The sequence below is a fragment of the Triplophysa rosa genome, linkage group LG1 (assembly GCF_024868665.1).
Source record: "Triplophysa rosa linkage group LG1, Trosa_1v2, whole genome shotgun sequence".
NCBI lineage: Eukaryota > Metazoa > Chordata > Actinopteri > Cypriniformes > Nemacheilidae > Triplophysa > Triplophysa rosa.
The window spans coordinates 12,038,904-12,052,243 of NC_079890.1; the positions used below are offsets into that span (position 1 = coordinate 12,038,904).

Consider the following 13,340-nt stretch of genomic DNA (forward strand, 5'->3'; position numbering starts at 1 on the left):
TGGACACAAGACTGGACGACAAGGACTAGAGCACACAGACTGAGACTAGACACAGACTAGACACAAGACTGACACAGGACTGGACACAAGACTGACACAGACACAGACTAGACCCGACTGACCAACAAGACTAGACACAAGACTGGACACAAGACTGGACACAGGCCTGGACACAAGACTGGACACAAGACTGGACACAAGACTGGACACGGGACTAGACACAAGACTGACACGACTAGACAAGACTGGACACGGGACTGACACAAGACTGGACACAGGGACTAGACACAAGACTGGACACAGGGACTAGACACAAGACTTGGACACAGGGACTAGACACAAGACTGGACACTGGACTGGACACGCGGACTGGAGCCGGACTGGACACCGGACTGGATGCCGGCTGGTCACCGGACTGGACTGCCGGCTGCACCGGACTGGAGCCCCTCCCGCTTGCCTCTTCTTCTTCAGCCGAACCACCCGGCTGGTGGTCGGTGAGGAAGGAGGTTGAAGGGCGCAGCTGGCTCCGGGGGACTGCCTCGAGGTAGGATCACCCAGGACCTCGCCTCCCCCGCCTCCTCGAAGCGACTGGTGGAGGGGAGGCTGCCGAGGGTGAGCGAGGATGAGGTGATGCCCACACCCGATCTGGATGGCACGATCCTCCGGGATCACTGGGCAGTGGGGAAGAAAGACTGGGCTGGACTGAGACCCTGGGCTCCGGCCGATTCATGGCTTACCTGATCATGTCCGTGAAGCCCAGCGGTCTCAGCATCCTCATTTCTGCCCGTGACAGCGGTTCGTTCAGACCGCCGTTGAACATAGCCATCTGCTCCATCTCATCATGGACCATCTCCCCTGCGGTCTCAAGAATCGGTCGGCAAACTCCAAGACGTCGGAGTAGCCCTGTCGCAGACCGCAGAGGAGATGAGCCTGCCTGGATCGCCTTGCCTCCATTTGCCTGCTGGGTTCAATTCTGGCTCGTGGATTCTGTCAAGGATGAGGTGTGGAGAGAGAACCCAAGCGCAGGCAGGCAGTGAAGGGGTTAACAAAAGACTTTATTCAAAAACACAACACAAAACACCCTCGATGGGGGAAAAACAAAACTAAGAGTTATAACTAAAACAAGAGACTTCCCACGAGGGGGCAAAATGAAAACAAGACAAATAAACCAAACTAAAGGACACGACCAAACGTCTTAAATCATAAAGCACAAAACTCACGAAACACGAACAGGGCAAGGACTAGGAACACGGGTGAGAGCACAAACATAATCCACACAGTACAGGCACCAAACACATACAATCCACAAGCACAAGACAAAGAAACAAGAGGGTATTTATAGGAAACACAAACGAGGGATAACGACATGGGGCAGGTGTGAGACATTAAACACTCAGGGAAAGATAACGAGGAAACAAGAGGGATGGGAACAGAGACGAGACACTGGAAAAACACATGAGAGGTAAAAACATAAACATCTCATGGTCTTCCCACATAAAACCCAAGGACTCTGCCCCGATCCCACCACAGGACTAGAATTTCATAAACAAGACGGTGGGACCGTGACAGGACTATCCTATGCTGATAATTGCTAATACAGTTCTTCCTCATGGGTACATTTCAGTCTTAGTTAAGCGTCTCCAATAAACAAAAAGCTGTGCAGCAAAAATATTTGATATTTTTGTTCTTCTAAGATATCCCAAAACTGTTGAACACTGGTTTAAACAATTCGGTGCGTTGAATAATTCTCCCAAAAATGAAAATTCTCAGTCATTTTATCTTTTTCAAAGGTTTGAGGGTAGCTTCTGTATCTGTATCTGATACATATAACCACAGTATAATCCAGAGATATAGATGTGTTATGTTTGTTTAATTTAGCTTTCCTGTAGCTCAGTGGTAAGAGCATGGTGCTATCAACGCCAAGGTCGTGGTTTCGATCCCAGGGGATTGCACATACTTAGAAACAAATGTATAGGATAATGCAATGTAAGTCGCTTTGGATAAAAGCGTCTGCCAAATGCGTAAATGTCAATGTTTTCGCTGATTTCAGGCCAGTCAGTTTAACATGGAGCATTTTTCCGGGATGCATAACTGGTACGCCTGCTCTCACGCTCGCCCCACCTTCTGCAATGTGTGTCGAGAGGCTCTGCCCGGGGTCACCTCTCACGGCCTTTCTTGTGAAGGTAAACAAACACACAAGTCTTGTGCTTTTTAATGTTTCTCTAGCTCACCCTTTATAAACAATATGCTTTATTTTTTCCTTTCTGTGCAATTTACCCTTTCACGCATGTTTCTTCAGTACCCAGAACAAACAATGACTGTTTGTTTAGAGCTGAATTGATGAGTTGTAAATAGGAACATTGCAGTCAGCCTATTATTACGTTCTAATGATGTTTATAGAATAATGTTTAATGTTGTCTTTTCACTGTGTGTGCGTGCACGTCAAAGTGTGCAAATTTAAAGCCCATAAACGATGTGCCGTGCGATCCACAAACAACTGTAAGTGGACCACTTTGGCCTCCATAGGAAATGACATCATCGAAGATGAGGAGGGAGTAAGTGAACCTCATTTACTGTAAATGTAATGGTGTTTACTGTGCCTAAATAAATGTTTGTATGTGTATGTACAGGTGTCTATGCCACACCAGTGGCTGGAGGGGAACCTGCCGGTCAGTGCTAAGTGTTTGGTGTGCGACAAAAATTGCGGTAGCGTTCGTCGACTGCAGGACTGGCGCTGCCTCTGGTGCAAAGCCATTGTACGTCACCTTCCAGCCCACTCACAGTGTTGCGTATATGTTCTATCCTACACACACCTCAACATTAACACCCACTTCGTTCTGTAACCATGACAACTAGAAACATCTCACAAACACCCACAGTTTACTGGAAAAAAAACTATGACATCATATTTATACAGGTGTGTACCTTGTGGAACCAGTGTGTCTCCATCTGGTATACTGATGGTCATTGCACCGTCTTTGTAATGATGTCTCACTATACATTCCCTGTGCGTGTAGGTGCATAACAGCTGCAAGGAGCAGTTGGGGAAGGTTTGTCCTCTGGGTCAGTTTAAGGTCTCCATAATTCCGCCCACTGCACTTAACAGCATTGACTCTGACGGTAAGGGTTTCCCTGGCAACTGCATCAGCTCTGCTGCGTCCATAACACCCGTATATGTTTTCATATGCTTTTGTTTACATATTTTGTGTTTTGTTGTGTTCCTCAACTGTAAGTTGTTTTGGATAAAAGCGTCTGCTAAATGAATAAATGTCAATATTTTGACTGATATTTTGCTATATTTACTTCAAATATAATTATCACTATTAGCGTGTTTAAGGTGATTCGCTTTATAGTGGAAAAAATATTCCTGCAATCATTCAATTTATTTATTTAAACTATATTTTCATCTTTTTAAATTAGGTTAAATTAAGATGCCAACAGATGCCCAAAAGTAAAAAGAAATTCATTCAATAATGTAATATGAGGTTCTTCAAAGGACCTTAAAAAGTCCTAAATTATTATAATGCGCATTACAATTTTTACTCTGCAGACAATGATTTCTTATCAATTTTAATAGAGAGCTATACTGTATATAGAATGTTCTCTCTCTCTCTGAATTATCGTGCCAGAATGTTCTGGAGGATTAGTCCGGCATCAAATGTGTGCCATTGTTCCTTAAACAATTAACAGCAGACAAAAATTTTTGAATCTAAGCTCACATGAACCTCTATAATAAAGCATATTAATAGATGGTAATACGCTTGAATTTTCATATACGGTATACCCTGTTTCTGAATGAATCATATTCATGGCATTTATATGGTAATGCATGTCCAAACAAAACATGTTATTGGCGCAGGACATGCCCAAAGACATGCAATAACCACGTCCAACTGTGCTATTAGAGACATTCTTAAAGAGACAGTAGTCAAATATCATTACATTTACACACGACACCCCTCCTAAATTCTTTTCCCCTCTCCTCCCTCTCCAATCCTTTCATTCTCCTCCTTCATCCCTCACATCCCTCTCCTGCAGGCTTCTGGAACGCCACGAGTTCGTCCTGCACGAGTCCTCTGCTGGTGCTGGTGAACAGTAAGAGCGGTGATAATCAGGGCGTTAAGTTCCTGCGCAGGTTTAAGCAGCTTCTGAACCCGGCGCAGGTTTTCGACCTCATGAACGGCGGTCCACAGCTGGGGTAAAGTCCACACCGAGCTTTCAATTAAAAGCTTTGTAAGGCACTAGAAGAGTCAGGATTCCTTTAATTTAATGTCAAAGTCAACAAGATCTAGCTTTTAACATTTTTACTGGATGGCTGTAATAGTCTTAGTCAAAACATAAAAGCATCATGCACTATCATGCTTACAGCAGCTTTTAAAAATATTGTGACATTTAGAAGCATATCATTTTGTTGGCAGTGAATTTGACACATATGGTGTTTTTTTCATATTTTTGCGTGTACAGGCTACGTCTCTTCCAGAAGTTTGAGACTTTCCGTATTCTGGTCTGTGGTGGAGATGGGAGTGTGGGCTGGGTTCTGTCTGAGCTAGACACACTTGGCTTACACAAACAGGTCTGAACACCCAGTATTATTATTACTTTTTACAACAACCGAATGGAATATTTCAATGCATAGTTAGATTTGCAGGACTGTACTTGTAAGTGTCAAGCAGTGTTAATTTTGACAGAAAATTTCGATTTAGTTTTAGTCATAGTCTTTTGACGAAAATGCAATTTAGTTTTAGTCACATTTTAGTCAACGCATCATTTTAGTTTTAGTCTAGTTTTAGTCGACGAAATATGAAAAACATTTTAGTCGAATAAATATACATTATATTTAATCTACTAAAATCTAAATGGTTTAAATCATTTACTTGGTGTAATTAAATGTTCCACACAAATATTCAACTGTTTTGACATCATTTACTTCATCTTAGAATGAAATTAAACCAGGTCATATACCTTTATTTTTCAGAAAAGTTCAGTAACTAGATTTGCATTGTTGGGACACAGAATATTAGACCATGAACGACATGTTCCAGTTCATTCAATCCCATTTGACTCAAATGACACGTTAAGTAGGGCGTATTCATTCAGTTCATTCAACCAATGAAACGCTGTGACAGGGCTCACACTCAAAGGCTATTGGCTCATGGCATGCCTCTTTGAAGAAAGAGCTGCAATGAATGAGAAATAGCTTTCAAAAAGACATATTATATAAATTGTATTACATTTCTTTAGTCATGCAAACATGTTACATATTTGGTTCGAATGTACAGTTTGACTCACTTCATCACTTCTATAATCAGTAGAGGACAGCGCTGGATTTCTTTTGGCTGACTTTATGTTGCATTTCACGTTATGCAGCAGCTCGTGTTAGCGGATAAGTTAACATAGGCATATAAAAACGTTTTAGCTTGCCTTTATAATGTGTTTCGGGGTGACTCACCTGCAGTCGCGCTTCAAGTTTGCGGCATTTTACTGGCGATCGTGAAGGAAAATAAGACGCTTTGTAAACCGCGTGGAGACACAGAATATACAGCATCTCAATAAATTAGAATGTCGTGGAAAAATTCATTTATTTTAGTAATTCAACTCAAATTGTGAAACTCGTGTATTAAATATATTCAATGCACACAGACTGAAGTAGTTTAAGTCTTTGGTTCTTTTAATTGTGATGATTTTGGCTCACATTTAACAAAAACCCACCAATCTCGACAAATTAGAATATTACATAAGATCAATAAAAAAAATGATATTTTAAACAGAAATGTCAGGCTTCTGAAAAGCATGTTCATTTCTATTCACTCATTATATGGTTGGGCCTCCTTTTGCCTGAATTACTGCATCAATGTGGCGTGGCATGGAGGCAATCAGCCTGTGACACTGCTCAGGTGTAATGGAAGTCCAGGTTGCTTTGATAGCGGCCTTCAGGTCATCTGCATTGTTGGGTCTGGTGTCTCTCATCTTCCTCTTGACAATACCCCATAGATTCTCTATGGGGTTCAGGTCAGGTGGGTTTGCTGGCCAATCAAGCACAGTACCACCATGGTCATTGAACCAGCTTGTGGTACCTTTGGCAGTGTGGGCAGGTGCCAAGTCCTGCTGGAAAATGAAATCAGCATCTCCATAAAGCTTGTCGGCAGAAGGAAGCATGAAGTGCTCTAAAATGTCCTGGTAGATGGCTGCGTTGACTGCGGACTTCAGAAAACCCAGTTATCATGCATTCATTTTTATTTAGTTAGTGTCTCGTTTTCATCAATGAAATGAACACTGGTGTCAAGTCATTTTAACGAGAAAATTGGTGGACTGTGGCCTTCTTGGTTATTTTTTCGAGTCATGCGCAAACAACTCTCCTCTTTTGTTTGCAAGTTTAAAGTTCAATAGTATGTGCCAAATCACAAATAAAATATTACAACCACTGTACCATAAATTTGACTTTATTTTAGACCCAGATAAAGTCTGCCCTATACATAAATGTGACGCAGGTCTTTATTGTGTTTAACAGTGCCAGTTGGGCGTGTTGCCGTTGGGCACAGGAAATGACCTGGCGCGTGTGCTGGGCTGGGGAGGGCTCTGTGATGACGATGCTCAGCTGCTGCAGGTTCTGGAGAAACTGGAGAGAGCAACCACCAAGATGCTGGACAGGTGAGTGACGACAGGACAACGAGAGAAGGAACATGTTAATGAAGAATCGTCATCAAACTCTGTGTGTTTTACTGTCAGATGGTGTGTGATGACCTATGAAGTGCCCACCAAACACACTCCAGCGATCATAAAGGAGGAGGATCCATCAGACTGCCCCCTACAGGTCATCCTCAAACACACATAAATACATAATCAGTATTGTCAATAATATGACGTTATTGTGACATGTTCCCACATATAGTATCTTAATGGGACAGTTCACCCAAAAATAAAAATTCTGTCTTCATTTACTCATCCTCAAGTTGTTCCAAATCTGTATAAATGTCTTTGTTCTGATGAACACAAGATATTTGGAAGAATGCTTGTAACTTAGCCAGTTCTTGGCTACCATTGACTACCATAGTAGGAAAAAAATATGTGTTCTGTTAAACACAAAGGAAGATCATTTAAAGATTGTTGTAAAGCAAACAGTTTTGACTACCATTGTAATTTTTCCTACTATGGCAGTCAATGGTGGCCATTCTTCCAAATATCTTTCTCTGTGTTCATCCAGACAAAGAAATGTATACAGGTTTGGAACAACTCGAGAGTGACTTAATGATGATAGAATTTTTATTTTGGGGTGGCTTGTCCCTTTAAGCACCATGACCTGAATTGTGCATAAAATGTTTCTTTTTAAACGTGTCTCCAGATTACACAATATGCTGATTCTGTTGCCACTCACTTGACCAAAATCCTGGACTCAGACAAACACAGTGATGTAATATCATCTGCTAAGTGAGTGAAATCTGTGTGTATGTGTTATAAAGGTTATGGTATGTTTGTAGTATAACATACATTCACAAAGAAGTCATGTTCAGACTCATTTTTTCCTCATGTTTGTCGTTCTCTTTCCTTCTGTTTGTTTGTCTGTAGGTTTCTGTGTGGGACGATTAATGATTTTGTGGGTGAGGTCGGCAAAACTTACGAACGAGCCACAGAGAATAAAGAAGAAGCTGATGCAATGGCAAAAAAGGTAAAGGCAGCTGATTTGAGTTTGTGTGTGTATTTGTGAGCAGTTGTATAATATGTGCATTGAGCGAGAAGGGACTAGAATAATGAAACTCTAAAGCAGAGAAAGCTCAGTTGCACGGCGTGCCCTATTCTTTAGCCAGGTAAACTCAACAGAAATCAACATCACTGTTTTGTTTTGCTCGTCTCTCTCAGTGTGCCATGCTGAATGAAAAGTTGGATTCTCTGGTAAAGGCTCTGAGCGACGATGCTAATGCCCAGCTGGTACCGGCCGGGTCCATCTCACCAGAGGAGGGCGACACTGATCAGTCCAAACCCTTCAGATCAAGAGAGCAGCTGATGTTGAGGGCCAACAGCCTGAAGAAAGCACTCAGACAAATCATAGACCAAGCCGAAAAAGGTTATACATCATTTTATATGACTTCATCCATATAATTGTGCACAGGACAAATTTGGGCCAGAATTAAATGACTTTAAAATGATTGTACAGTACAGTAGCACATCACCTTGCATTTACAGAAAGCTTGAAGCTAAGCAAGGAAATGCTTTAATAAAATCTTGTATAATAAAAAGAATTCCTCTAAATACAGCTGCTGAAAAAATAAGGAGACCGTTTCAAAATTATTTTCAGTTTTTCTGAATTTACTATTTATAGGTATGTGTTTAGGTAAAATGTTCATATTTGTTTCATTCTGTAAACTATTTGCATTTGTTTGCAGAAAATGAAAACGGGAGAAACAGATCAAAATAACAGAAAAGATGCTCTGTATTTTTTCAGACCTCAAATACTGCAAAGAAAACAAGTTCATATTCACTTTTAAGTAATACAACAGTAATATTTGTACATGTATTTAGGAAAGGTTGAACAATTATTTTTTTATGTGATAACCTCTATTTTTAATCACAGTTTTCATGTGTCTTGTCATGCTGTCAGCTTTTCACATTGCTGTTGGATGACTTTATGTCACTTTGAGGTTTGATTCTGTTGAAATTCAACAGACACTAGACTGAAATGACCACAATACATCTGAAAATCCTGATTGAATGAACATTTGGAATCTCTTTTTTTTTCTGTGGCTATATATATATATATATATATATATATATATATATCAGTGGCGATCTTCAGGGGAAGCAGGAATTCAAAATACGCGTTCAGCGCTTCACGTGAACCTATGTGCATCATGTCAAAATACGTGCCTGCTGCAGACGCGTCGAAAGGGTTTATGATAAAAGAGACGCTCGTGTTCAGAAGACACTGCGTTAACACTTAACTCTGATTCCACATAAGACTAAGCGAGTATCTAGCAAACGCGAGCGTCTCTTTTATTAAAAACCCTTTAGACACGTCTGCAGCAGGCACGTATTTTGACATGACCCGCGCCACACACATGACGGGCTAAATACATGTTTTGCCGAGCTTCGCATTACTGCTTCCCCGGAAGAGGAGTCACGGATCGCCACTGATATATATTTTTTCTTGACTGTAATTGAATCTAAAATGAACATATCTGGTTTGTATGTATATGGTTACTGGGAAATTTACTGACTATTAATGTCATTGGTTCCATCCCGCTATCTCCTCAGTGGTGGATGAGCAGAACAGACACACCCAGGTGCAGAGAATGTCCTCCTCTTCAAAAATGAAAAGAGGCAGCAGTGAGGACCTCAAAGAGGCGGAGTCACGTGAGTGACAATCTCAATGCATATTCATAGTATCAAGTGGCTTGCACATTTATTTATATGCTTTGTTCTCCCATTTTGCTAAATTTCATATCAAACTGGGTTTTTGACACATTGTTTTATGCAAAGAAGCTATACAGTGAACTTCACACAGATTCATAATTCCCTAAATGCAGTTGCATTTGCAGTTAACCTCCACCTGTGAATCAATTAACATCATTTACATAAAACACCTACCACAGTTGCTAAGCAAAAAACAGCATGTGAACTACAGCTGTGCAGATGAAGAATAAAGGGAATGCTGAAGATATTTGATATAAAGACAATAAACAATAAAGGCATAATAATAATGTGTTTGAATGCACTGGTGGGCTCGGCTGTTTCAGAAACTGAGAGACTAAACAGTAGAAAAGGTCGTCCTTCAAAACTGTCAGCACGAACAAGAACTAAAAAAAAACAAAAGGCCAAGGCTCAAAAGGCTCAAAGTTAATTAACATTGGAAATATCAAGAGCTCATGTGTAGCACTGCACAGCTCGCGTTAAAGGGCGTCAAAACACGAGACATGACACAGCTACAATGGTAAAAAAAAGATCCGATGAGTGTAAGATTCATTTTTTCATTAAACTGCATCTCTTTTTTATTTGTGGCTGCTGACACATTTACACTTCTTTATTTTATTGACAGGTCAAACCACATTGAGTCCAACCACCACAACCCCTATTTTATTGGAGAAGTCAGAGAGCTTCAGCACTGTGCTTTTCTCTGAAGATTCCGTGTAAGCCTGTGCAAACACACACCAACACATACACACGCCTGTGCAAACACACACCAACACATACACACGTGTGACAGAGCTCTTATCTTCCTCCAGAGCTGAGCAGTCATGATACAGAATGAGAGGTTTCAATAGAATTAGGTTGACACTGTAATAGACCTCAGTGTTTGTTAGCTCTTGCACTCACTGACACCTTTAAAACATGAGAGTATCAGTGGACATGAACCTGTTTTCACTGATTCACAGAGATTAACTGAATGTGCTAACATGCAGATGATGCTGACACACAAATGCTGTTTAAATGAGTAGATTTAAAGCAAAGCCTATATTTTATAGCCTATAATAATCATCTAGCAAAGATTAGAGAGTTAGGATTATTGACCTCTTTGTAGATAGTTGTGGTCTGAGCATTACAAATACTTCCACCATCAATTCTGCACCCTCAAAAGCTATTTTTGATTGTTCCAGTCATAACATAATTGAGTCCCTTTGGACTTTTACGGATGTTTCGTTTGGCCATACAGCAGTTCCCATCAGTTCTGCTTGTCTCTCTGTTCCACAGGCAGTGCACAGAGAAGTGTGTGATGAATAACTATTTCGGCATCGGGCTGGATGCCAAAATATCTCTAGAATTCAACAACAAGAGAGACGAACACCCCAAAAAGTGCAGGTAAGAGAGCTTGCAAACTGCTGTGCACCATTGAGGGTATGTAGCAGTGAGGGTATCGTTTTTTGAGGTTTTATGTTATGTTGCATAATATTAAGAATCACCCACCAAGGCCATGAAGTGCAGAATGAAACAACAAATTGCTAAACACTACAACAATTCTGTTAACAAAATAAGTCAAACTGGAAAAGGTAGGTCATTTGTTGGAATTGCATAGTTACTGTGTTTTTCAGATTTGTTATTAGTTTTGCAATATGTTGTTGTTTTGCACTTCCAGGCCACCGTAATGACCAAATGCTAAACACAGTGAGGCTCTTAGTAAAGATGAAATCTTATCACACTTTTATTGCACATTAGCAGCAAAGGCCGCAATTTAGAAAAAAGAAAGAGTGTGATGACTACGTGAAAGATTTACATTTTGAGAAAACATGATAAACTTATCCTTTCATGTATGGAGAATCTTAATGGGGTTTTGTGTCTCTCAGATGTATTCACAACCCATTTGAACTCATATCATTACAGTAATGCATCTCCGTTGCAACTGTATTGAATTTGCTCAATCATTGACTACACTTCATTTATTTTATGAGAAGCACTTCATACAAACACATTGAAAGAACTGAAACACGTCCAGTGTTTAACAGAAAGGTGCTAAACCGTCTGTGTTTTGTTGTTTTTTGAAGAAACCTCTTGACTGGTTTTGTTTGTATGATACTGTAAAATCTTGTGTTTTTAACAGCAGTCGCACTAAAAACATGATGTGGTACGGAGTTCTAGGAACCAAAGAACTGGTGCAAAAAACCTACAAGAACCTGGAACAAAGAGTTCAGCTGGAGGTGAGCATGTGTGTCAAAGGCAGGGAACAAGAAGAACACATTTACACGCACATTTAACAAATGCTTTTATCCAAAGTGACCTGCGATACGTTTTACAATTTATCAGTACGTACAGTGCATTTGCTGGGAATTAAACCCATGGTCTTTGCTAGACAAGCTGAGCTACAAGAACACCTACAGAACACAGGCTTAATGGGATTTTACCCTCTAGTAACCTCTGAGGAAAAGGAAACATGCTTTTTACTTCTCACTTTACTGCACACACATGGTTTTATGTTTCAGGTGTTGTTCTGAGAAACTGTACGTCATGTAACCCCATCTCTCTCTCGTTCTCTCTCTGCAGTGTGATGGAGTGCCCATGTCCCTGCCGAGTCTTCAGGGTCTTGCTGTCTTAAACATCCCCAGCTATGCAGGAGGAATTAATTTCTGGGGTGGCACCAAAGAGGACAACGTAAGCATCCATCAATTCAACGCAGCAGTTATAACTTCACTTCTGAAGAGCACTTAGTTAACAAACTGTAGAATCAGCTCAGAGATATACACTTGAATCAGAGCCATGCATTTATCATCGGCGCATCTCAAATCTCCGAGCTGCCAATAAATAACAGCCCGGCCTGTTTATTTCCTGCAAATAAAGCTTTCAGAATACATCAGCCACAGTTACAACCAGTCATCAATCCATCAATTCACTTTCATCATCATTTTTTAAATGCAATAAAATGTGTCAGTGCGACAAGTTGCATATATGGGGGGGAAGGATGCAAACAGGTGTAGAATATGTAGAAGGAAACGGAGGAGTATGAGGATGAGAAATGCAAATAAAACACTGAACGGTCCACTTTCAAAATGCTAAATATATTCATCGTGGGGTATCAGTGGGAATTGGTACAATAAAGGCCCTTAAACAGGCATTTCTCTTGTTGTATTTGTTTATGTAGAATTTTGGGGCTCCGTCATTTGACGATAAGAAGCTGGAGGTGGTGGCTGTGTTTGGCAGCATGCAGATGGCCATGTCTCGAGTCATCAACCTACAGCATCACCGCATCGCCCAGGTCTGCACACACACATACACACTCCCATACGCTAACACGCTGACATCAGACAGCTCAAAAACTCAAAAGATTTATGTTGGACTTTAATAAGCAATCATTTAAAGTGTAACATTACCCGTTCTGTAACAGAAATTTCATTTAGTTAGAAATGAACACCTGTGCACAAAATACATCAATTTTTTTATTGTATATTTGTTTGACACTTTCTCTCCTCAGTGTCGGCAGGTGAAGATCACCATCCTGGGTGATGAAGGTGTACCTGTGCAGGTGGATGGAGAGGCCTGGATTCAGCCGCCTGGCATTGTTAAAATCATCCACAAGAATCGAGCCCAGATGCTTACCAGAGACAGGGTCAGTCTGTGTGTGTGACAAGACTTTTGTTAACCAGCTTCAACAGCTTAGATTTGGTCTTCATTCACCAGCTACCAATTATTCAAAAGCTGGTCTTTTCAGGTAGAGACGTTCAGCATTCGGTCAATATTGGATGTTTTTATGGTGATAGGCATTCGAGAGCACGCTGAAATCATGGGAGGACAAACGCAAAGGTGACAGCCGGCCTCCACGCCCTCGACTGAACTCCCAGCAGTCAATGGAGTATCTAACAGAGGAAGAATGTGCTCAGGTTCAGCAGCTGGGCTTAGTGGCCGACGTCCTCATCAACAGGTGT

The 13,340-nt window shown here is 40.9% G+C and overlaps 1 protein-coding gene across 8 annotated transcripts in view; it reads left to right on the forward strand.

Moving 5' to 3' along the window:
- The window catches only part of si:dkey-172j4.3 (diacylglycerol kinase delta), a 79,097-nt gene that overhangs the window by 60,277 nt on the left and 5,480 nt on the right, over positions 1–13,340 (forward strand). For all 8 annotated transcript variants that reach the window (XM_057320536.1, XM_057320789.1, XM_057320706.1 and 5 more), the window contains 19 exons: positions 2,051–2,183; positions 2,449–2,555; positions 2,631–2,756; positions 3,018–3,120; positions 4,039–4,198; positions 4,465–4,573; positions 6,509–6,648; positions 6,727–6,811; positions 7,340–7,425; positions 7,564–7,663; positions 7,855–8,059; positions 9,247–9,345; positions 10,028–10,118; positions 10,681–10,788; positions 11,525–11,621; positions 11,965–12,072; positions 12,560–12,673; positions 12,890–13,024; positions 13,176–13,336. In XM_057320536.1, the coding sequence (XP_057176519.1) occupies positions 2,051–2,183; positions 2,449–2,555; positions 2,631–2,756; positions 3,018–3,120; positions 4,039–4,198; positions 4,465–4,573; positions 6,509–6,648; positions 6,727–6,811; positions 7,340–7,425; positions 7,564–7,663; positions 7,855–8,059; positions 9,247–9,345; positions 10,028–10,118; positions 10,681–10,788; positions 11,525–11,621; positions 11,965–12,072; positions 12,560–12,673; positions 12,890–13,024; positions 13,176–13,336 (2,267 nt within the window). The remainder of the gene's footprint in view (positions 1–2,050; positions 2,184–2,448; positions 2,556–2,630; positions 2,757–3,017; positions 3,121–4,038; positions 4,199–4,464; positions 4,574–6,508; positions 6,649–6,726; positions 6,812–7,339; positions 7,426–7,563; positions 7,664–7,854; positions 8,060–9,246; positions 9,346–10,027; positions 10,119–10,680; positions 10,789–11,524; positions 11,622–11,964; positions 12,073–12,559; positions 12,674–12,889; positions 13,025–13,175; positions 13,337–13,340) is intronic.